The sequence below is a fragment of the Schistocerca nitens genome, chromosome 1, assembly GCF_023898315.1.
Source record: "Schistocerca nitens isolate TAMUIC-IGC-003100 chromosome 1, iqSchNite1.1, whole genome shotgun sequence".
Classification (NCBI taxonomy): Eukaryota; Metazoa; Arthropoda; class Insecta; order Orthoptera; family Acrididae; genus Schistocerca; species Schistocerca nitens.
Genome location: NC_064614.1, coordinates 37,625,578 through 37,651,721, shown reverse-complemented (window position 1 = coordinate 37,651,721; position 26,144 = coordinate 37,625,578). Strand labels below are relative to the sequence as shown.

General features: G+C 38.2%; 1 protein-coding gene across 5 annotated transcripts in view; it reads left to right on the top strand.

Annotated features, from left to right (window-relative positions):
- The window catches only part of LOC126240775 (serine/threonine-protein phosphatase 6 regulatory ankyrin repeat subunit C-like), an 881,520-nt gene that overhangs the window by 839,218 nt on the left and 16,158 nt on the right, over positions 1-26,144 (top strand). For all 5 annotated transcript variants that reach the window (XM_049947953.1, XM_049947951.1, XM_049947950.1 and 2 more), the window contains 2 exons: positions 4,869-5,162; positions 21,992-22,093. In XM_049947953.1, the coding sequence (XP_049803910.1) occupies positions 4,869-5,162; positions 21,992-22,093 (396 nt within the window). The remainder of the gene's footprint in view (positions 1-4,868; positions 5,163-21,991; positions 22,094-26,144) is intronic.

Genomic DNA, 26,144 nt, shown 5'->3' with positions numbered 1-26,144 from the left:
AGTAAATAATTCATTACAGTTCAAGAGGAACATGTGTATGTAATTGAAATACCAGAAGGAAAAATGACATTCATTGCTCCATGTTCACATTATCTTTAGCATGAAAAGGGGTGCACAATGCTGCAGCTAAAATTTTTGAATACTTATCTGGGGATATAAAATGATTAACAGACAGCAAAGTGAAACTTGAAAATAAACTGAGAAAGTTTCTCCATAACAACTCCTTCTGTTCCGCAGAAGAATTTCTATTATTATAATGTGTGAAAGATGGTGGATAGGAATAACTTACTCACATCTGTATGTCTCTTTTGTATTTACAAATTAATTTGCAATGTGAATGTAAAATAACTTGTTCCACATCATTATGATTTATCATGAAAAATGAGACATTGAACATGGAACTAACTAATTACCCTCTAACATGTCTGTCTTCACATTAACAGGACATTGATATTCTGCTTCGACAGTTCATTGAAATATGTACAAGGAGAAAGTTATTCTCATCGTATTGGGAACTGACTTGTTTCTTCTGTTGCATCTGTGATACCTTCGTACTATGCTCATACTGAAGAAAGAGCATATACAAATTCTTGGGCCACAGAACATGATGACACATGCCAACTTGCACTTGTGCACAATCTGCTGCTACAACCCAGGTGCATTCAATGAGGGGTGAACAAAACATTGTTACATAAGACCTATACTGTAGCAGATAGAGAGAGTCTCACTCCAGAACTAGAGCATATAAAAATGCTTTTGTTTAAATTTTTGATGTAATAAAAGCGTGATAACCCAGAAGTTACACAGTGGATTTTTTTCTGAATTTTCATAGCAAAATTAATGGTGAGAAATATACAAATGGATGTCCTGACAATTCAATATCTCTTGTGTTACCCAAGAGTTTCTACCAGTCCTCATCTTTTTACCTACTTGATCCTCTGCTGCCTTCACTATTTCATCTTTCAAAGCTATCCATTCTTCTTCCACTCTATACATTTCCATTGTTTTTGTCATTTGTTCCCTAATACCGTCTCTGAAACTCTCTAGAACCTCTAGTTCTTTCAGTATATCCAGGTCACGGCTCCTTAAATTCCTACCTTTCTGCAGTTTCTTCAGTTATAACCTACAGTTCATAACCAGTAAATTGTGGTCAGAGTCCACATCTACGCATGGAAATGTCTTACAGTTTGAAACCTGGTTCCTAAATCTCTATCTTACCATTATGTAATCAATCTGAAACTGTCTGGTATCTCCAGGTCTCTCCCACATATACAACCTTCTTTGATGATTCTTAAACCAAGTGATTAATTGCAATCTGTGCAAAATTCTACCAGGTGTCTTCCTCTTTCATTTCGAACCCCCAGCCCCTATTCACCTACTACATTTCTTTCTCTTTCATTTCCTACTATCAAATTCCAGTCCTACATGACTATTAAATTTTCGCCTCTCCTAACTTTGTGACCTAAGCAAAGCCTTTGACTGTGTAGAACATACACTACTACTCGAAAAAATGGACTTTTACGGTGTTAAAGGTAACAGCCTTAAGCTATTAAGATCATATTTACAAAACCGTAAGCAAGCCGTCTGTGTTGGGAAAGAAATGTCCAGTATAGAACAAGTTGAGGTAGGTGTTCCGCAGGGATCCGTGCTGGGCCCTTTCCTTTTCCTAATAATGATAAATGACCCGCCATCATTTATAAAATCCAGAACAGTACTCTATGCTGATGATACAACATTTCTGAACAGCAGTAATGATCTTAATAGCCTTAAAACATGTGTTACAGGGACAATTGAGCAAGCTTCACTCTGGTTTAAAGCAAATGGGTTCTTGCTTAATGAAAGCAAAACCCAGCAGATGGTATTTAGTTTAAAAGACAAGTTTCCATCAGATGATCCTAGTTGTGTTAAATTTTTGGGGGTATATTTGGATGATAAACTTTCTTGGAATCCACATATTAAGTATATTAGCGGTAAATTGTCTAGGGTAATCTATTTGTTAAGGCGATTAATGCACTGTGTACCTAAAAATTATGTTAGAGTATCTTACTACTCATTTTTCCAAAGCATCATATCCTATGGCATTATTTTATGGGGAAACTCCACTTGTGTGCATGATATACTATTGCTGCAAAAGAAAGCTATTAGGATAATTACAGGCTCACCATACAAGGCTCATTGTAAACCTTTGTTTACTCAACAAAAAATCATGACAGTAATAAACCTATATATTTATTATGTTTTAATCTACACAAAAAAGAACTTACATAAAGTAAAACGCAGGGCAAATATACATTGTTACAGCACTAGGACAAACAGCTCTATCTATACACCCTACCACAGACTGTCAAAATCAGTTAACAGTTATGAACTTATGGGCCACAAATTATTTAACAAACTTCCACAAGGTATACAAAATTTACCAGAGCAACAATACAAACAAACACTTTATGACTGGTTAGTTGTAAACCCATTCTACAATGTAAAGGATTTCATGACCTGTGATATTAAACTGTAAAGTTCTTAACAATTCTGTCCTTCTATAGCATGTACTGTACTGTATTGTATTATATGTATGACTTTGTCTATTGCTGTAATGGCTTAAAGACAATAAAATTATTATTATTATTATTATTATTATTATTATTATCTGAAGAATTTGTTTTTATCTCATTGTACATTTCTTCAATTTCTTCATCTCCTGCGGAGCTAGTTGGCATATAAACTTGTACTACTGTGGTAGGTGTGTATTTTGAGTCCATATTAGCTAGAATAATGCATTCACTATGCTGTTCATAGTAGCTTATCCACATTCCTATTTTTTATTCATTATTAAACCTACTTCTGCATTATCCCTATTTTGTACTTATAACCTTGTATTCACCTGACCAGAAGACTTGTTCTGCATGCCACCAAACTTCACTAATTCCTACCATATCTAACTTTAACCTAGCCATTTCCCTTTTTAAATTTTCTAACCCAGCTGCCTGATTAAGGGATCTGACATTCGATGCTCTGATCCGTAGAATGCCAGTTTTGTTTTTCCTGATAATGATGTCCTCCTGAGTAGTCCCTGCTCAGAGATCTCTGAATAGGGGACTATTTTACCTTTGGAATATTGTACCCAAGAGGTTGCCGTCATCATTTAACCATACAGTAAAGCTGCATACCCTCTTGAGAAATTATGGCTCTAGTTTCCCCTTGCTTTCAGCCATTTGCTCTAGCAGCACACCAGTGCTGTTTTAGTTGATGCTACAAGGCCAGTTCAGTCAATCATGTAGACTGTTGCTCCTGCAACTACTGGAAAGGCTGCTACCCCTATTCAGGAACCACACATTTGTCTGGCCTCTCCACTGATACCCTTCCATTGTGATCCACTGAGGCATGGAAGCTTCCCCATAAACAGCAAGGTCCATGGTTGATGGAGGGGGGGGGGGGGGGGGGATATTGCTTATTCAGTACAAAAACCAGGATGAAACCCAAATAGACTATTGTTGGAGGATATTAAGGAAGTCAAGAAGATTGACAATCAATCTGTGCATAAGTTTCACAAGAATTTTTTAAAAGATAGTTAAAAAAAGATGATGTGACTTACTTACTTGTTCTTTGTTTTTAGATATATTTTTTCTACGTGGAATGTTTCCTTCTATTATAACCATATCATTAAAAGATAGTTAAATTCATAAAAACACACTGACTAAAACAAACTATTTTAAATATCTCAGAGAATGGATAATGGCATTACAAAAGAAAAGAAGCAATAGGAAACAGAGTAAATAAAATGGAAGGGACAGTCTATACAGAAATACAACAAAAATCTTTTGTCCTGGGACACAAAACTAAGACAATATGAAACAGTGAAATGCCCAAGGAATTGTATGACACAGAAACGCTTAAACTAACAAGAGTTAGAGATCTTGAAGGATTGGAAAAAGTTGAGAGAAGCATAATAAGGAAGATACTTGGACCTAAAAATAATAGTAATGGTGAATATAGAGAGAGAGAAAAAAAAAAAACAGAGCTCTATTTGAAAATGGAATAGCTAACTGATCTGATGAGGTAAATAAGACTAAAGTTTTATGGACACATATACTGCATGGAAAATAACAGATTAACCAATCAGATATCCAACTTGCTGAACAGCTACAAATCCAAATTCACATGGTTTGCTGAAATTGAAAAATAAATGAAAAACATTGGAATTAGAATGGTCACAATAGAGAAAAGAATAATTTTTAGAAAAGCAAGACAGAAGGCAGGATTTCAGGAAAGAAAGCAGTCTGAAAATGGAAGGAAGTGGACCTAGGAAAAATAGAAATGACACTCTCGAAGGATGAGCTGAGTTAATTTATATACTCTCAAAGGATGGAGGAAGTTGATTTATAAAAAACAGTTGCAAATGGAAGGAAGTGGGTGCAGGGAGAAAAGGAGCAACACTCTCAAAGGAAGTTGATTTATTGTACCCTCCAAAGGGGTTATTCAAATAAATAAATAAATAAAGTAATAATAAAATCTTGTAGATTGTATTTGATCTAAAATGCTACTGCTTTCACTGAGAATCATTTTTTGGCTCTTGTGTACAGCTCATTTCAGATACTGAACAACAGATCAAATTAATCATATTACCAATACTTTATCTAGATAGTGTATTAAGAATAGTCTACAAATATTTGTTGAACAGTATTAGCATTGTGTTATAATACACTTGGACATTAAAAAAAAATTAAACATGTAAAAAGTTAGAATGCACTTGAGAGACACTGTCAGTATAATTAAATGATCTATTAACTTTAAAATCATGATGAATTTGCATGTGGAAGTATGGCATCACAATATAAAAACTCAGAAATTTAAAAGTATGACCTTTTCAGGTAATGGAGCTCTTGATCAAGGCTGGAATAGACTTTACTCTGAAGGACATCGCAGGTCAAATATCCTTTGACTGGACACCCAGTGCAGAAGGTGTGGACCATCCACCACATCCAGCAGACCAGAAAAAAGTGGAAATAATTAATGGAAAGAACAATGAAGGTCAAACACCACTAATGCTTGCAGCAGGCAGGGATATAGCCAGCTTACTCCTCAGGGAAGGAGCAAGTATTAGTGTGGAAGATCACAATGGGAGGACACCTTTGCAAGCAGCTATTGACCGTGGCAGTCATCGTGTAAGTTTCAACTACATTAGTTTTTGCTACAAAAAGAAAGTATGGTTATTAACAAAATGATTTGTATCATTTTTTTGGTGTGGCTGTCATTATGAGAACAAAAATGGAACAAAATATTTGAGTCTGCTGGTCCATTTTGCTTTAATGGAAATTATGATCAAATTATGAGACTGACAATCAAATAACTAATATAGTCAATGACAATTGTTGGTTGTGATTTAGTCAATAAACTAGGGATCATAAACATATTGAAGATATTACAAAAAGGAAGGTGGAGCTTAAAGTTCTTTGAGCTTAATTAAAAACAGCATGGTCATTAGCATACAGATAGAGGGAAATGAAGGAATAAGGTATCATTTGGTATGAGTACAATGTAGGTATTCTATGGCAGGATGCAAACAATTTAATGAATAAAGACAACTTACTGTGTAGAGCATATGCAGAGTCATTGGTGGGTCTATGGAAGGAAGCTGAACATTGTATCCAAACCTGCATTATTTTTCAGAGCATGTGGGTGCGCGAGTGCCCCCCCCCCCCCCCCCACTCATACACACACACACACACACAGAGAGAGAGAGAGAGAGAGAGAGAGAGAGAGAGAGAGAGAGAGGTGTTATTCTGGTGCTGGTGTCCACTGCTGCCAGATAGCACACTTCATTTCTGTGTATGTAAGTGGATTGCTCTGAAGAAAACAAGTTTGAGTTACATTGTTAAAGTTCCTGTTTGTGTGAACTATACAGCTCAGTGCCTCCACTATGCAATGAGGTGTTGTGTTTATTCTTATCAATATTTATTTCATCAGTCATATGGAGAAGGGATGTCATGTATAGTTGAACCAAAATGGCTCATTTACATCTCTGACTTCAAAATGTGTCACAGACATTGTAATGTAACTGTCAGGATTTACCACTTAAATACCCTTCCTAATCAGAAATAATGACTCTGAGCATAACAGAGCTCGTCCCCCCCCCCCCCCCCCCCCACTGCTGTGTGCAGTGTTACAACAATATTTTTATAAGAACACAAACTAGAAGAACTTTACTTTTGTGAGCATAATAATAATAAAATACATCAGCTACACCCCTGCAATTTCATAACCACTTCTACAACCCTTTAGATCACATAACATCAACAGATACGAAGAAAGTAAATTGGAAAAAGAAAACACTACATGGCAAGCACCCGTATCATCTAACACAGCCACACATCGATCAAGACGCATCCAACACATGGATAAGAAAAGGCAATATATACAGTGAGACGGAAGGATTCATGATTGCAATACAGGATCAAGCAATAAACACCAGATATTACAGCAAGCATATTATTAAAGATCCCAATACCACAACAGATAAATGCAGACTTTGCAAACAACAAGTAGAAACAGTAGATCACATCACAAGCGGATGTACAATACTAGCAAATACAGAATATCCCCGAAGACATGACAATGTAGCAAAAATAATACATCAACAGCTTGCCTTACAACATAAACTTATAAAACAACACGTTCCCACATACAAGTATGCACCACAAAATGTACTGGAGAATGATGAATACAAATTATACTGGAACAGAACCATTATAACAGATAAGACAACACCACATAACAAACTTGACATCGTACTCACCAATAAAAAGAAGAAATTAACAGAACTAATCCAAATATCCATACCCAATACAACAAATATACAAAAGAAAACAGGAGAAAAAATTGAAAAATACATCCAACTGGCTGAGGAAGTCAAGGACATGTGGCATCAGGATAAAGTTGACATTATACCAATTATACTATCAACTACAGGAGGAATACCACACAATATCCACCAGTACATCAACACAATACAGCTACATCCAAACATATATATACAACTACAGAAGTCCATAATTATTGATACATGTTCAATTACCCGAAAGTTCCTAAACGCAATGTAACATATACCGTACAGTTAAAAGGAAGTCACGCTTGATCAAGGTCCGCGTCACTTTCATTTTGAACCAGACCTAAGGTCTGAGAAAGGAAAGAAATAATAATAATAATAATAATAATAATTATTATTATTATTATTTTGTTCGTATGATAACTGGAAGTTTGACATTGGTATTGTCAGTATTAGTATCCTACAGCTCTGCATTGTCATAAATAAAAATATGACATAATAATAATAAGCATCGTGCACACATTCATACAAACTGCATTCATGATCATGCACAAAATAACTATGTAATTTATATAAATTTGTAATGTGTTACATGTCTGTAATGAAACCTTTACAAATATTGTCAGAAAGATTTTGTGAAACAAAATAAAATTAATTTTAGTGCCAAATCGAATTTGCCTTCCCATTTCAAAGTAATGACTAATACTGCTTTATGATGATAATTTTTGATATGATTTATAATTATAGTTTAATTGAATTAATTTTTTACTAACTTAAGTTCAAAAGGAGTCATTAACAAACTGCTTTATACTTCTGGAGAGGAATTCCAACTTATGCCAGGCACCTTCATAATTTTGTTTTTATCTGAATATGTTTCAGGACTTATGTGTTATCTTCAGTGGCTTTATTTGTTAATATCCTTCTGCAAAATTGTTACATGTTAAGCTCTAAAAAACTTTTGATACAAAATATTTACATTTGTATAATGGCCGATTATAGTCATATACTGTTTACATTGGGTTACACACAGTACAGATTTGAGTCATGTGTCACTCAGTTGAGACATTCTATGTTGTTTATTTACAAAATGTGTAAAGTTTCTAGTTTTATACTACATTTGAAAATGGATTGAATGGATCCATTTATGTACAAACCGTAATGAAGCTTTTGGATATTTCTTCTAGTAGCTTTAGGTCTACTATGCAGTTAAGCTTGTCATCTGCGAACAGCAAAATATTATTTTATTTTTCTGTTTATAATGCATTTTTGATTGAGAATCACTATGTATCACATGTTTAGTATTTTATTTACAGTTTTTGATTTTGTGGTGTTTTTACTTTGTTTGTGTCAATGTAACACAATTATTTCTTTCTCTTTTGTCATTATACATTCATTTTTATCATTTTTTGCCATGCACAGAGTTTTTGCCTCTATTACATGTTGTTGTGGCCGTATAATGTTCTTTTTTGTCATGGCATGTTTGTTTCGGATGTGGCGTGTGGATTTGAAGTGTTGTGGATGAGTGTCATGTTTAGTTCATGTGTGTGCATGTATGTAAAGCATACATGTATGTATGTATGTGTGTGTGTGTGTGTTCCCAAGACAGAGAGGGAGAGTTGTGGACATGCATATGGAGTGAATGGTGTGCAGTAGGGTGTGAGTTAATGAGCATTTCGCTCTCATTTAAGTACATGGCCGAAAGAGTCAGCCTTCAGGAATTGTGAAATGAACCCTGTCATCCAGGACCATGTGCCACAAAGAGCGCATATTCACCATGAGATGGGGAAATTCACAGGCATCTATTGTGCTGAATGAGGCCTAAGCACTAGAGTGTGTGAGTGAGACAGACGAGAACCTACATCATAGGGAAACCTCGTAGAAGCTGTTTGTGGCCAGGAGATGTAGCAGTGTTAAATATGGCAGACCTAAGATTGGCCATAAAGGAAAACATTTATGAAAACTATTTAATTCTGCAGTAATTCAGGGAATGAAGCCCACAGTGATTCCTTCATAAATTTTCTTGGTGATCCCAATAAATCTTGAATATTGATCATATCTATAATAGTTTAGGATTTACTGTTAAAGTGAAGTTAACAAGTTTTGTAACAAACAAAGATCTGAATGCTAAAATCTGAACGTTTTGGTCAATCTTAATGATCAACATTTCATATAGAAGTGCATTGTTAAAATGACAAATACTGTAAATATCAACTATGTAACTTTATTTGTTTAAAAGATGTAGTAAATTTAAATTATCAGTATTTTCAGTTAAGCATCAGATCATCATTTCCTTCACACAAAACACATTGAACAATGACAGCATGACACCTTATTGAATCATAAGGTAATAGAATATTATAGGTAATAGAATATTATCACTGTTGTTATATGTTATATTAGCTTTGTACATGTCATACAATTTTGCAAACTTGCCATCAGCTAGACAATATAACCACAGGGTCGCAAGTGTGTAATTTAGGGTGTGTAATGTGACATGTGCGGTTTAACTCCTAGATGAGTTTGAGCCACACATTTCGATGCAGAGGAACTGCATGCGAGCCCGAACATCTTTGGGATGTTAGCCCACAAGGTTGAGAAGGGAATTTAATTTTAGAGACGGATCATTGCGCTTCTGGGGTGGGTGTTATTCATATAATTCTTCTGTTGTGACAAAGAGGATTTTATTGCACAGTGATGTGCATTCTTTTAGTACTTTCTTTCCTTTGACTATTGATTTTTGGTTGTGATAGTTTTCTTCCATTGTTAATTTTTGGTATAGGCTGTTACTAGTTTTAAGGACTTTTAAGTCTGTTTCTATGTTTTGGATGGGTGAAGATTTTGTGCTGTTAGGTGATCTGCAACTGTTGAGTGTGATGTATTGTTTTTTAGTGCTCTGAGATATTCTGTATAAGTGGTTCTAAAATTCCTACTGGTTTGACCCACATATACAGATTGACAGCATTTGTAAGTTAGTTGACGTAAATCAGATTGCATGTATTTGCTTGTTGGTAGTATTTCCAAGTCTATTATGCATTGTGTTGTTAGTTCTGTGTGCTATGTTGGAGCACCCTGTGTAATCAAATGCATACATACACTTTATTTCCAAATTTACTATGAAACTAGGAACCTTAGACACATCATAAGCAGCTCAGTGAGATGTCTCAACTCTGTACTGCATGCAAACCAATGTAAAAAATATTATGTAACAATTTTGCAGAAGTGTTTTAACAAATAAACCCGCTGAAGGTGCACAAAAAGAGATGAAATATGTCAGGGTGGAAACAAAGCTACAAAGATGTCTTGCATAGGGTGGTATTCCTCTCCAATTTCCTTAGTATACACAGTAATAAGAACTGCAACATTCACAAGATGTTTATTTGCACCTTAGAAAAACTGTTGTTTAACTTAACTGAAGTGTCTTCATGTTGATTTTATGTTAAATAATCTGTAGTGTTAAAACTCTTCTTGCAACATCCAGTATATTGCCACCACACATAAAATAAACACAATGCCTTCCTCCAAACATGACAAGCTGATGCAGCTTTGGCATACCCACTGCAGTTTTCATTGGAACATTAACAAAAATATTCAAACTGACCATCAAAAATGAGAGTGAAACATGGACGATAAATAGTTTGGACAAGAACAGAATAGAAGCTTTCGAAATGAGGTGCTACAGAAGAATGCTGAAGATTAGATGGGTAGATCACATAACTAACGAGGAGGTATTGAACAGAATTGGGGAGAAGAGGAGTTTGTGGCACAACTTGATGAGAAGGAGGGACCAGTTGGTAGGACATGTTCTGAGGCATGAAGGGATCAGAAATTTAGCATTGGAAGGCAGCGTGGAGGGTAAAAATCATAGAGGGAGACTAAGAGATGAATACACTAAGCAGATTCAGAAGGATGTAGGTTGCAGTAAGTACTGGGACATGAAGAAGCTTGCACAGGATAGAGCAGCATGGAGAGCTGCATCAAACCAGTCTTAAGACTGAAGACAATAACAACATCAAAAATGTAGGCAAAGATAGATTGATAATTCACATAAAGAAGGCATGTTAAGTTGCAGATAGGCATAATTAAGACACTTATGCAAAACTTTCAGCCAAGCCTTCATCAGCAAAGAGAAACAGAGGAACACACACCAGTCATACACACATGCAAGCACACCTCACACATTCATGACCACCAACTCCTGCAGCTCAGGCCAGAATGAAACTATCACATGGGTTGGCAGCAGCAATCTGAAGGGGTCAGAGGTGGGGAAGGGGGAGGGAGAGTAGTGTACTTGTGGGGGGACAGAGGAACACTGTATGGCAGAGTGTGCAGGGACAAAAGGCCAATTGGTGCAGCATCAGGATGCTGTGGGGCATGGAGGAGGGGAAAAAGGAAGGAAAAAGGAGAGGAGAGGACAAAGATGGATGGGTGCATTGGTAGGGATCAGCAATCAAAGAGCCTGGGATAGTGTGGTCTACTTTGCTCATATCCACAGCTTGAGGGTGGCAGTACATTAGCTGTGCAATGGTTTCATTAGAGCTGGTATGACATGGCTACTTTAACAGGAGGCCTGACCTGTGATGGGGTAGGATAAATCCGTGACAGGACTGGAATACAAAGTGCTGGGTGGGTGGACTGGGAGGTAGGTCTTGCACCTATATCTTCCACAGGGATATGATCCCTGTGGCAACGACTTGGTGTTGGGAGTGGAATAGGGATGGACTAAGATGTTGTGGAATTTGGGTGTGCAACAGAACAGCACTTTCAGAGGTATGGAAATGATCTTGGGTAGGATGTCCCTCATTTCAGAGCATGATGATAGGTAATCAAAGCCTTGCCAAAGGATGTAGTTCAGTTATTCCAATCCAGGGCATACTGGGTGATGAATGGGTCACTCCTTTGTGGCCAGTTATTGTGTATGGTGGCAGGATTAGGGATATGAGGGGAAATGGGACAGGAGAGCTGTTTACTGACTAGTTCTGGGGGATAGTGCCTGTCTGTAAAGGGCTTGGTGAGACGTTCAGCATACTGCGCAAGGGAGCTCTCATCGCTGCAGATATGCCCCCTCTGGGTGGACAGGCTGCAGGGGAGTGATTTTTTGGTGTGGAAGGTATTGAAGCTGTTGTAATCGAGGTAGTGTTGGTGGTTGGTGGGCTTAATGTGGACAGAGGTGTGGATCGAGCCATCAGAGAGGAGTAGCCCAATGTCCATGAAGGTGGCACACTGGATAGAGGAGGACAAAGTGAGGTGGGTGGGAGAGAAGGTGTTGAAGTTGTGAAGGAATTAAGAAGGGTGTCTTGGCCCTGAGCCAAGTCATGAGCTATCATCATGAACCTGAACCACATGAGGGGTTTAGAGTTTTAGGAAGCTAGAGATGTTAGTGGTCCATGGTGAAGTTGGCAAAGGAAGGTGCTGTGCAGGTGCCCATGGCTGTGCCATGAATTTGTTTGTATGCCTTACCTTCAAAGGTGGGGTAGTTATGGGTTAGGATGTAGTTGGTTAAGTGTACAGGAAATGAAGTGCTTGGTTTGGGATCTTCAGGGCATTAGTAGAGTTGGTGTACAATTGTGGCAAGGCCATGGTTGTGATGGTTGTTAGTGTGTAGAAAGATTGCATCAACAATGATGAGTACAGATCTAAGAGCTAAAGGGGTGGAGATGATGGAGAGTTGGCAAAGGAAGTGGTTGGTATTTTTGATATGGGAGGCTAGATTATGGGTAATTGGTTGGAGGTGTTGGTCAGTGAGGGCCAAAATCCTTCCAGTGTGGTCACAATAACCAGCCACAATGGGGCGTCCAGGACTGTTGAGTTTGTGGATGTTGGGGAACACGTAAAAGGTGGGTGTGTGGGGTTTCATAGGGGTGAGGTGAAAAACATATTCAGGGATTGGAGGTTGAGTTGGACTTTTGGGATTGGTTCACCCTGGCAAAGGAGTAATCAGATTATTGGCAGAGGCCTTCGGCCAGGCAGCCACTGCAATTCATAACAGCAGTGGTGGAACCTTTTGTCTGCAGGTAGGATGATTAGGTCAGGGCTTGACTGATGTTGTGTATGGTTATTCTTTCTTGTGCTGAGAGTTTGCTATTATGAGGAAGGGACATGCAGAAAGATGGTGAGGTTAATTTGGAGGTAAGAAATTCCTGGAAGGTGACCAGCGGGTGGTTAGGTGGGAGGAGGGTTAGGATCATGGTTGGAAGGTGGTATGAACTGGAAGAGGCAGGGTTCAGTGTTGGAGTTAGGTTGTTTTGGTTGGAGGGCTCAGCAGCAAAGAAGTGCTTCCATTGCAGGGTTCAGAAGATGGTTAAATTTGGATGCAGGACTAAAGGTGATGCTTTTTGATAGAACTGAAAGTGGAGCTGATGGTTTTGATGGCAAGGTTGACAACAGTATTATTGTAATGTTTTGGCTCTGGATTTGGTGGAATATTGGTAGGGAGTTTTGGGGGATGTGGCAAGTTGAAAAAGTCAGCTAGGCAATGTTTAGGTGCTATGAGAGGTGGATGAGAGGATCACTGTGGGTAGAATAGGGGTTGGATAGTGATGTCCTGAGGTGGCCGTAGGATCTTAGCAGATTGGATAACTTATGGAGGTGGTTTCTGGAATGCTCCTCCAAGTGCTGGAGAGCAGAGGACTCAGTTTCAGAGATGTGATGTATGGATCAGTGATTGCACATTAGTAGTATTTTGTGGAGGTAGCAGAGGTGATTCTGGAATGCCTGTACCATGGAGGTGTATTTTTGCAGTATCAGGTTTGTGAGTCCCAGGGACTGGCAGAATCTGAATTTGTGGAGGTAATTGTGAAAGGAGGGGTGGGATCCAGAGAAAGGAATTCTTATGGTTAGGAATTTGGGGTGATACCATGGTTCAGGCAGCATTTGAGAAATAGGATGTGGGATTGGGTTTTAGCCAGGGAAAGAGATACTTCTCTGAACTCGTGCTGAAAGATGGAGCAGGGATCCATTGGGGTTGCAATGGTATAAAGGAAATGGGAATGATATGGAAATAGCCAAAACAGGTACTGATGATTGTTAGAGGATCTGGAAACAAGAAAAGACATGCAAAAATGTGCAAAAGATATGTATAGACAGAAACACACTTAGATATGCAAAAATATGCACAGATACATAAAAATTTGCAAAAATGTGTGAAAGTGTGTGAAACCATGCACAAATACATTAAAAACGTACAGAAATGTGGGAGAAAAGGAACAGATGAGGTATGGGAATGTGTGTGTGTTGCGGTAAAGGAAGAGGAAAGGAGGGGGAATGGATTAGGTCAATGATCACAAGTTTGAATGGAAAGGAAGGTGTGAAAAATAAAAAGATGGTGAAGACCATTCCTCCCCTCCCCCCACCTCACTACACACTGGTCACCTTCAGGGAATTTCTTACCACCAAATTAACATACCATACTTCCCCATGTATCTTCCTCAGAATACCAACTTTTCAGAAGAATAAAGGATAGCTATACACAACCTGAAAAGAAATCCTGACATAATCATCCTACCAGCAGACAAAGCTTCCACCACTGTCTTTAAGTGATTACCAGGCAGAAAGCCTCTGCCAATCCTCCACCTATAAAATCTGCCAGGGTGGTTCCATCTCAGAAGCCCAACATAACCTCTGATCCCTACTTAAAGCCTTAGGCCCTTCCCAGAACCTCTCCTCAGAATCCACTCCCCACCTCATCCCTATGACACCTCACACACCCACTTTCTATATCTTCCCCAAAACCCCAAAATCCACAAACCTAACAATCCTGGATGCCCCATAGTGGCTCTCTATTGTGACCACATTGAAAGAATTTCAGCCCTCATTGACCAACATATTCAACTAATTCCCCATAATCTAGCTTCCCACATGTTCCTTCATGTCCACTGTAACTTGGTTTTTACACCAAGAATGACCAATACAAACATTATGTTTCAGAACCTTTATTCTATATCACATCATAATTATTATGTTACATTGACAAAACTCAAAAATACTGACATGCATACTGATGTACATCTTACTTAAACAATTACATGCTTCTTGCACATCATCTCATAAGACACTGCCATCCAATGCCAACATGGCTGCCCCTTTATATATAAATCCGAACAATCCTCACTATTGTTATAAAGGGTTTTATAATAAAATTACAATTAAAACTGTTGCCTTAAAATTAATGACATATTTCAACAGTTGCAGTAGCTCTTATAGAGCAAATACATATATCAGTGTTCAAGCATTTAACATTTTGGGAGTGTGTAAATACTCAATATATGAAATATTAACAATACTTTTACTATTTTTATAAAATGCAAAAGATCATGGTTCAGAAAATGTTCCTACTGATATATATGTTTCCAAGTCTCCCACTAAATGTGGCAAAATAGGTCTTTTATTATTGACAAAACACCTAAAGAACTGCCTATGTTTAGATGCCACTTATAACATTTTGACTAATTACATTTTAATTTTCTAATCAGTTTTGATTTTCTCAATTGGTTTTTTGTTTAAATACCACAGACTTTAATTTAGGTACTGTTTTAATACAAATCCATCTCAGTTTCAAAGAAAAGACTTCGACCAATATACTCAATCATTTGGTCCAGATTTCACCTAATTACGTTAATCCTAAATATTCCTACCAATTACAGGACTTATATACTTCAATACAATTATAATTAAGTAACTAGTTTCATTGTAACAATTTTATAAGTATAGGTTTACCTATATCACTATCTTTTGTTTACATCAGTGATTCCTGTTTATTTCAAATATGATCGAAAAATATGTGTTATAAATGGGTTTCAATGGACTGTTATGTCTCAACAACCCCCAAAAGGATTTGTGCAACTAAAAGTTGAACAAAACCTCTTCTAACAGATCCACGTAACAGTACTCATTTTACAATCAATTAGATGGGTTAGCAATTTACATATGACATGAGATCAGATTCCTGCTTAAATCTCCAAAATGAAGTGTACACATACATCACAATGAAATTTAAACTATGTTTTCAATTAAATATGTAAGATTATCATAAATAATTTTGTATCACATTCAACTGGATCAGACAGAATATTAATAGTACAAAGAAAGAACAAGTTAATTCGCAGGATTGTCTGTATGAGGTAAATCTATTTCAATCAAAAAAATTATCTACTGGAAGTTAGCTGAATTGCTCTTGTTTCTGAATAATTATATCAGCCATTAGAGCCTCCAGGTTCTCCTGAGTGCAATGGAGACATAGCTCTTTCTCAATACTGTCAATGCATTGTGAAACAAGCATTAGTATCGGATACTACAATACTCAAAATCCATATTAGATTGTACTTGGCAACCTCCTATTGTAGGCAGGTGGACCAAGATGTTCTTAGTAATACCCAGCATTAGAGCATAATATACCAAAGTGTTCAGTCTCCTCCATGTGTAATGAGGAGCACTGAACTGAAGCTCAATGAGGTTCTCTGTAGGATCAGAAGTAATTCATTGTAAAACCTGGAATGTGGTTCATATTCCACTCTATATGACCATCATATTTCATGTAATTGATTGTTTTGAATAGAATTGTTCAATTCAGCAAAATTTCAACTGATCATATTTAAACATTTCCTGTCTTAAATCTCATATCACTAAAGATATATTATGAAGTAAAATTATAACTTTGGATTTCAAATTGTATAACTAGTACAAAATTCTCAAGCGCTATTGCACAAGTCTCTGCACTTTACACTAACGTTCACTAGTGGATGTGCCGGCCAAGGGCAGTGCAGAGTGAGGGTGAGGAAGATGAATTGTGAGGAGGTGACAGAAGAGACAGGGTGGAAACAGTTGGATGGAGGGTGTGGGGACAGTAGGTTACTTTAGGTTGAGGTCGGGATGATTTTGGGAATGGGGAATTTGATTGTAAAGGTAACTCCCTTCTGTGCAGTACAGAAAAACTGGTGATGGAGTGGAGGATCCAGATGGCCTGGGTTGTGAAACACCCACTGAAATCAAGTATGCTTTGTACACCTGCATGTTGTGCTGCAGGGTGGTCTGCTTTGCTCTTGGCCACAGTTTGGCAGTGGACATTCATCCATATGGCCAGCTGGTCAGTAGTCGTACCAATATAAAAAGCTAAACAATGATTGCAGCAGTGCTGGCATATATCATGGCCGCTTTCACAGGTGGCCCAGCCTCTGATGGAATAGGATAAGCCAGCGAAAGGACTGGAATAGGAGTCCTGGGTGGGTGGATTGGGCAAGTCTTGCATCTGCATCTTCCACAGGGATATGAACCCATTGGCAAGTGGATGGGTTTGGGAGTGGCATATGGATGGACTAGGATGTTGTGGAGATTAGGTGGGCAATGGAACACCACTACACCACTTTGGGAGGGGTGGGAAGGATCTTGGTTAGTATGTCTCTAATTTCAGGGTATAAAGACAAATAATCAGACCCTGGCAAAGGATCTGGTTCAGTAATTTCAGGCCGGGGCGGTATTTGGTGATGAAGGGGAAGCTTCCTGTAGTTGGTTCTTGATGGTGGTGGGAGGACTGTGGATTTATGAGGATATGGCATAGGAAATCTGTTTGCAAACTGGGTCTGAGGGATAGTGTCTGTCAGTGGAGACCTTAGTAAGACCTTCAGCATACTGAGCAAGGGAGCTCTCATTGCTGCAGATATGCTGTCTCTGGGTGGACAAACTGCGTGGGAGGGATTCTTTAGTGTGGGAGGGATGAGAGCTGTTGATATCTAGGTAGTGTTGGTGTTTGGTGGGTTTAATGTGGACAGAGGTGTAGATGGAGACATCAGAGAGGAGTATGTCAACGTCCAGGAAGGCAGCACACTGGATTGAGGAGGATCAAGTGAAGTGGATGGAAGAGAAGTTGTAGAGGTTCTGAGGATAGGTTGTCTTGTCCCTGGGCCCAGAGCATGCAGATAACATCAGTGAACCTGAACCAGATGAGTGGTTTGAGGACTTGGAGGCTAGGACAGTTTCCTTTATACAGCCCATAAAGAGGTTGGCATAGGAGGGAGCCATACAAGTGCCCATGGCTGTGCCACAGGTTTTGGTTCTATATATTCCTTCAAAGGGAGAAGTAATTGAAAGTTAGGATGTTGTTAGCAAAGTGTATGTGGAATGAGGCTGTGGGTTTTGGAATTTGAAGGACCCTGGAAGAGGTATTGTTCAATAGCAATAGAAATGGGTATGGCATTTATACTGATGAGTAGGGATCCAGGGGATACAGGGTTGGAGATGGTGGAGAGTCAGTGAAGCAAGTTCTTAGTATCTTTGTTGTGGGAGACTAGATTTCGGGAAACCGTTTGGAGGAGGTGGTCAATGAGGGCCAAAATTCTCTCAGTGGGAGCACAATATTCAGCTACCATGGGCATCCAAGATTGTCGGGTTTGTAGATTTTTGGGAGCATGTAGAAGATAGGTGTGCTGGGCATCATAGGAGTGAGGAGGGAAATAGATTCAGAGGAGATGTTCTGGGAAGGGCCTAAGGCTTTAAGCAGGGATTGGAAGTTATACTGGCCTTCTGGCATGGGACCACTCTCACAGAGTTTGTACGTGGAAGTGTCAGACAATTGGTGGAGGCATTCCACCAGGTAGTCACTCCAGTTCATTACAACAGTGGTGGAACCATTTTTACCAGATAGGATGATAAGGTAAGGCTTAGTTTTGAGGTTGTGTATGGTTGTACTTTCTTCTGTTTAAAGGTTGGTGTTCTTAGGAAGGGCCTGGAGGAAGGATGGTGAGACCAAGTTGGAGGTAAGGATTTCCTGGAAGGTGACTACAGGGTGGTTAGGTGGAGGGTAGGAGGATCACTGTTGAATGATGGTGTGAACTGGGAGAAGCAGGGTTCAGTACTGAGATAGGTTGGTTTTGGTTGGAAGATTTAGTGACAAAGAAGTATTATCACTGCAGGGACTGGCAGAATGAGAGTAGGTCTTTGACAAGTCCAACTTGGTTAAATTTGGATGTAGGGCTGAAGGTAAGGCCTTTGGTCAGGCTCAAAATTTCTGTGGGGCTGACTATTATGGCAGAATGTTTAACAACAGTATTCTGGGATTGTTTCAACTCTGGATTATGTAGAGGCTGGAATGGAGTTTCTGGAGATGTGGCAAGTTAAAAAGGTCAGCTGTGAAGTGTTGATGAGGAGGAACACTGTGAGTAAGATAGGGGTTGGCTAGCAGTGCCCCAAGGCAGAAGTAGGATATTAGCAGGTTGGATAATATACAAAGGTGGTGCCTGGAATGCTACTCTAGGAGCTACAGAGAAAAGGATTAAATTTCGAAGATGTGATGTATGTAGTGGGGATTGCACAGCAGAAGTATTTTGCAGAGAGAGCAGAGTCGGTTCTGGAATGTCTGTGCCATGGAAGTGCCTGCCTGCCTTCTCTCTCTCTCTCTCTCTCTCTCTCTCTCTCTCTCTCTCTCTCCCTCCAGAATTATGTTTTGAGGAACAGGAACTGGTGGAATCTGAAAAGTGAAGGATGGGATCCAGAGAAAGGAATTTTTGTGGTTTGGCCATTGAGGGGCATTCCATGGTTTAAGAAGTATTTAAGGAAAAGGATGTGGAACTGGTGTTTTAAAGGGAAAGAGATACTTTTTCTGAACTGGAGCAGAGAAATGGAAGAGGGATGCATTGCGGCAGGGTTGGTGCTGGGGAAATGGGAAATAATGTAGTAATGGAAAAATGCAGGTGTTAAGTGGGTGTGGGAGGAGCTGGGTAACAGGAAAAAACATATAGGAGAAAGCGACTATTTGGATAAGGGATGAGAGGTAGTTGAGATTGATTAGATTCATGAGTTCATGTGACATAGGTAGGCGTGGAAAACAACACACAAAAATAAAAGAGGGGGAGACAGGAAATGTGCCGAATAGGAATAATTTAACTTGTAATTATTGGCAGGAAGAATTTGGGGCATGAGATGCTGCATAACAATTCGTGCAGTTACTAAGCCATGTTTTGGTGCAGGCAATACTGTTGATACAGTGTGGACCAGAGTGTGTGCAGTTTGGAAGGGAATTAGAAAACAGAAAGAAAAGAAAGAGCAGACACTGGTTACAGTAATGCTTTAGAGAAGAATAACAAAGAAAAACATCACTGGGTTATGGGATGGAAGAAAAGCTGTTAGACAAAATCAAACAATGGAAAGTCCAGGTTGGAACATCTACAATATCATGAAAGGGATAGATTTCTACTCACTGTAAAGATAACACATTGAGTTGCAGATGGGCATCACAAAAAGACGCCAACGAATTCTTTAGAAAATAGAAATGTACACACATTCACACAAGCAAGCACATCTCTCACACACATGAGGATTACCTCTGGCCAGACTGCAGATGCTGCATGGGAGCATCAGTCAGGAGCAGGATGCAGAAGGAGGAGGGATACCAGGGTACAGTTGGGGAAAGAGGAACTGGCATTGTATGGCAGAGCATGCAGGGGCTAAAGGTGGCAGAACAGAATTGGCAGGAGCAGTGTCAGGTGGTTGTGTGGGAGGGAGAGGAGGGGAAGGGAAAAGTGGGAAACAGATACAAGTGGAGCAGAGAAGGTGAAAAGACCTGCAGATGCGCTGGCAAAAAGCAGCATGCAATGAGGGTGAGGAGAGGCAAATTGTGAGGAGTGGACAGGAGGAGGAGGCAGAAAAAGCTGGGTGAAGGATGTGAGGACAGTAGGTTACTGCAGGTTGAGGCCAAGATGATTTTGGGAGTGCAGAATGTGTTGCAAGAATAACTCCCAACTGTGCAGTTCAGAGAAGCCGGTGATGGAGGGAAGGATCCACATGGCCCGGGTTGTGAAGCAGCTGTTGAAATCAAATATGTTACATATAGCTGCGTCTTGTGCTACAGTGTGGTCCACTTTTCTCTTGGCCACAGTTTGATGGTGGTCATTTATCCTCATGGACAATTGGTTGGTAATCATACCCATATAAAAAGCTGAACAATGATTGCGGCAGAGAGGTAGGTATATAACATGGCTGCTTTCACAGGTGGCCTGGTCTCTGGTGGGATAGGATAATCCAGTGAAAGGACTGGAATAGGAAATGCTGGGGGAGGGGTGTGGATTGAGCAGCTTTTGCACCTGGGTATCTAATTTCAGGGTATGACGACAGATAATCAAAGCCTTGATGTAGGCAGTGGTTTGGCTGCTTTTTCCTCTTCCTTTCAATCATCCACAGCCTGTCTATGCTGCACCTGTCAGCCCAGTCCTGCCCTATCTAGTCCTTGCATGCTTCGTCAGACAGCATCGACTCCTTTTTCCTCACCTGTATCCTGTTATCCCTCCCCATTTCCCTTCCCTGTGCTGTTCTGGATTGTCACTCCCATTCAGTTCGATTGTGTAGCTTTCTGGCCAGAGGTAGCTGCCCCCCCACTCTCTCCTCCCTCCCCCCCTCCCCCCTCTCCCTGTGTGTGTGTGGTTTTACTATTCAATTGAAGAGTTCTTGGGGGGGGGGGGGGGATCTGAATATTTGAGCATAAGGGAACATGTATATAAGATGTTATAATTTTTTTTTTTTTTTAAATATCATGTTGTGTGTCAAGTATGTACTCAGTACAGTATACTATGTTAATGATATTTTAACTGTAAACAAATTGTGTTTTGTTAAGTCTCTTGTACACCAAATCAATGATTTTAAGTTGTATGTTATGACACAATGAACTTCTGTTCTTTCCTGAACTGTGTAATTTGTGGGAGTCATACTAGTTCATCATGAATTTTTTGCTTATTTGAAATATTTTAATTGTACTGCTAATTATGAGACAGGAATTTTCAGTATACATATATGAAGTAGTCCAGAAGTGATTAACAAACTTATCAATATAAGTAGACTAGTAACTGTCATAATGTGTTCTTAGTATTCTTTTTACAGTATCTGCTTTTGCCTGTTAATGTGTAACTAGACTTGTACCACGTCCATGAAGAATCTCATTTATGTTGGAGTTCATGGAACAGAGTTGGTGAAGGGATGTACATAGTGCATTTCGTGTAAATATTTCCCATACACATCATGCATTACAATATATTCCATTTTGTATTTTTTTTCCTTTGACACTGTCCTTACCTATAAATATTATCCTCACTGTTAAAAACAATGAAAAATTTGCTTGGGAATGTAATTTGATCTGACATTTATTGTAATATAGCGAAATGAAGCTAAGATAAGACATTATTCTTCAAACAGGTAGTAAGATTGCTATGGGCTGCAGGAAGCAACTTTCTGGACATCCCACAGGAGTGTCGAATCAGAGCAGTCCACTTAGCTGTAACATCAGCAGATTTTGAGGTAAGTTAAATGCAACAGGAAATGCATTTTAGATCTTTTTTGACTTTGCTATTACACTGCAGCTATACAATCTTCAATCTGTTTTCATGTTCTTCTGCATATATACATACACTAATACTTGTTCCATTGATCATGAATATGACATTTTGTAATGATGTGGAACATGTCACTTTAACATGAATTTTCTTTGCACAAAATATTTTCTTTCTTTTTTTACAGTTACTATTTCATATCCAAAAATTCATCTATTGAGTAGAAGGAGTTGTCATTCAGAAATTCTTTTAATGTTGGTTGGCTACGTGTCAGACTTTAAATGCTATTTGGCAAACAACCAAAGATTATTGTACTAGCATAATTCACCCTTTTCTGTGCCAAAGTCAGATTTAACCCAGCATAGAGAAGATCATCCTTTCTTTAAGTGTTGTAGCTATGCGCTTCACTGCTATTTTTGAACTGGGATGGGATTTAATAACAAATTTTGTAACTGATTGTAAGTATTGAAAAGGTACTGTGAATATTCCAAGTTCCTTAAATAAATGTCTGCAAGGTGATCTTGGGTTGGCTCCAGCTATTATTCTGATTAAATGTTTATGCAAAATGAATGCTTTCTCTTAATGATGAATTAACCCAAAATATGATCCCGTATGAAATCAGTGAATGGAAATAGGCATAGTAGGCTAATTTGCAATAACCCTAATAGAATAAGTAGCTGAACCTAACTGTTCCAGCACATCGTAGATGTGTTTCTTCCACTTCAATTTCTCATCAGTGCACACACCCAGAAATTTTGAATATTCTGCCTTAGCAACAGACTTCTGTTTGTAGTTTATATTTATCACTGATGTTGTGCCTTTCACTGAACAGAAGTGTATATACTGTGTTTTCTCAAAATTTAGTTGCAGTCCATCTGCAGAGAACCACTTAATAATTTTCTGAAAGATATTATTTACAATTTTCGCAACTGATTCTTGTTTGTTGGGTGTAATTACTATACTTGTATCATCAGCAAAAGAACTAGCTTTGCATCATCGTGAATATAGAGCAGCAAGTCATTAATATATATATTAAAACCAATAAGGGACCCAACACTGAATCCTGTGGGACACCATTCTTGATACCTCCCCAGTTCGAGGGCTCTGCTGCTTTTTGTAGGCTATCTGTACTGTTAATTTCAACCTTCTGCATTCATCCAGTTAAATGTGAATTAAACTATTTGTACACTGTCCCACTCATACCACAATACTTAAGCTTATCTAGAAGAATTTCATGATTCATACATTGTGATCTCTCAAAAGCCTTTGAGAGATCACAAAATATCCCACTGGGTGATGATCAGCTGTTCAATGCATTTAATATTTGACCAGTGAAAGCATATATAGCATTTTCTGTTGAAAAGCCTTTCTGAAAACCAAATTGACATTTTGTTAGTAATTCATTTTTAGAAATATGTCGTGCTACTCTTAAATAGATTACTTCTTCAAGAATTTTAGATAAAGCTGTCAGATGTGAGATCGGGCAGTAGTTGTTAGCATCAGACCTGTCCCCTTTTTTATGCAATGGTTTAAAAACAGCATATTTCAGTCTATCTGGAAAACTGCCCTGTTTTAGTGAACTACTAGACATGTGGCTGAGAATTCTACTTATCTGTTGGGAACAAGCTTTTGGTACTCTGTTGGAAATACCATCAATTCCATATGAGCTTTTATTTCTGAGTGAATTTATTATTTTGCTAATTTCTGTAGGAGAGGTGGCTTGAATTTCAACTGTATCAAATTGCATAGGCATTGCCTCTTCCATATAGTGCCTTGCATTTTCTGATGGATATCTGAATCATATTTTCTATACAACACTTATAAAATTATTATTAAAAATGTTTTCTACATCTTACTTCTTATTTCATTTGATTCAATAGAAATATAGTCTTCCAGTACTCTCAGTTGCCATGTTTCCCTTTTAACAACATTCCAAATTGTTTTACTTTTATTATCAGATGTGTTAATGTCAGACATAATGCACATACTTCTGGACTTTTTAATAACTTTTCATAATACATTGCAGTGTTTTTATAATGTTTCACTGTTTCTGGATCATTACTCCTCCAAGCTGTAAGATATATGACCCTTTTCTGTTTACAAGATGTTTTTATCCCTTTAGTTAGCTATAGGTTCTTAGATGGCTCTTACAGTTATATGTCACTGTTTTCTTAGGGAAACTGTTTGAAAATGTCCACACAAAGGTATAATGAAATAGGTTAAATTTTAAATTAGAATCAGGTTCCTCGTACACCTCACCCCAGTCTAACTGTTGCAAACTTTCCCTAAAATTTTCAATTGTTAAATCATTAGTTGAATGCACTATTTGGGAGAATTGTTTTGCTTTACTGTACGGAGCTGTGTCATATACTGTCACTAGCTGTGCATCATGATGAGACAGGTCATTCTTAACAGTAAAAGTTTTTATTTGATTTAATTTATCTTGGTCTATAAAAAAATGAATCAGTGTGCTACTTTCCTGTACCACCTGAGTAGGAAAATCAGTAAATGATGTCAAATTGAAAGAACCAAGTAGTACTTCAAGGACAAGCTTTCAGACTCTTTCAGAAATCTACATTGAAATACCCACAAACAATAATTTCCTTCCCTCTTTCTGACAGTTAGCACTACAAAGAATCCAAGTTTTCAAAAATAGCTGAAAATTTCTCAGTGGGGATCTATACTTGGCTACAATTATAAAAGTACCATTATGTACCGAGCGAGGTGGCGCAGTGGTTAGACACTGGACTCGCATTCGGGAGGACGTCGGTTCAATCCCGCGTCCGGCCATCCTGATTTAGGTTTTCCGTGATTTCCCTAAATCACTCCAGGCAAATGCCGGGATGGTTCCTCTGAAAGGGCACGGCCGACTTCCTTCCCCATCCTTTCCTAATCCGATGAGACCGATGACCACGCTGTCTGGTCTCCTTCCCCAAAACCAACCAACCAACCAACCATTATGTAGTTTAAGTGCACATGCAGATTCTTCTGTATGTTGCTTGTAATCTTACCCTCCCACACATCACAATTAAGGTTACATTCCTTGCACAGATTGTGAAAGCTTTGAGAGGAGTAAGATTACAAAATAAGAACCTTTTTACTTATCTACATTATCTCATTGTTGTTGTCGATGACTCAAAGTCTTGTCTAGGAGTACTTTCTTGCTGCTGAAACTTGCGATTTCTTGGGTTTATGATGAAGAAATAACTGTTGAAAAGTTGCCTGTTTCTATGAGTTTCTTTTTATTTTATCCTATTCTTCTAAACCACACTGACTTTACAATTTTCATGTTCAAAAAACCAATAATTACATTGTTGTTGGCACATTTAGCAAAATACGTCTCGTTTCCATCAGAGGCATGCCCACCATTCCTTACATTCTACGGTACTCACATTATTTCAAAGAGTTTACAAAGCAAAAGAGTTTACAAAACAAAAGATGGATTATTGCTAAAATATATCATTATTTCATAAATTAATCCAGAAATGAATTTAACAATTAGTGTTAGATTGTGCAATTAATAATATGAATTTTAAGTATGCCACAAATTTTTTAATTTAAATTATTCTTAAAAGAGGAGTAATTTTAACTGTTAGTACATATCGATTATAACACATTAATATCTTTTTTCTACACTTTAGCCTGAAATATAATACATCTTATACAAAATTACATGAATTCTTTTAATGAAACAGCTGAGATAATTTTAACCTATGCGAGATTCAGGATTATATATGAAATTAGTTTTCTTGTAAAAAAAATAAAAAAAAAATTTCACACTATCATAGATTTTAACATATATGGTAACCCCTCCTCTCTACATACTGTCTCTAGTTACATGTGCTAAAAACTTATATCCACCTACATTTATCATTTCCATATCTGTGACTCTATGATGTTGAGACAGGCAGAGTACATCTATTCCACCCTCAGTTTCTAAGTCTTCTAAACAAACAAGAAGCCCATCTATTTTGTCTTTTTATTGCCTGATGATATGAAGCAATATACTATAATTATTT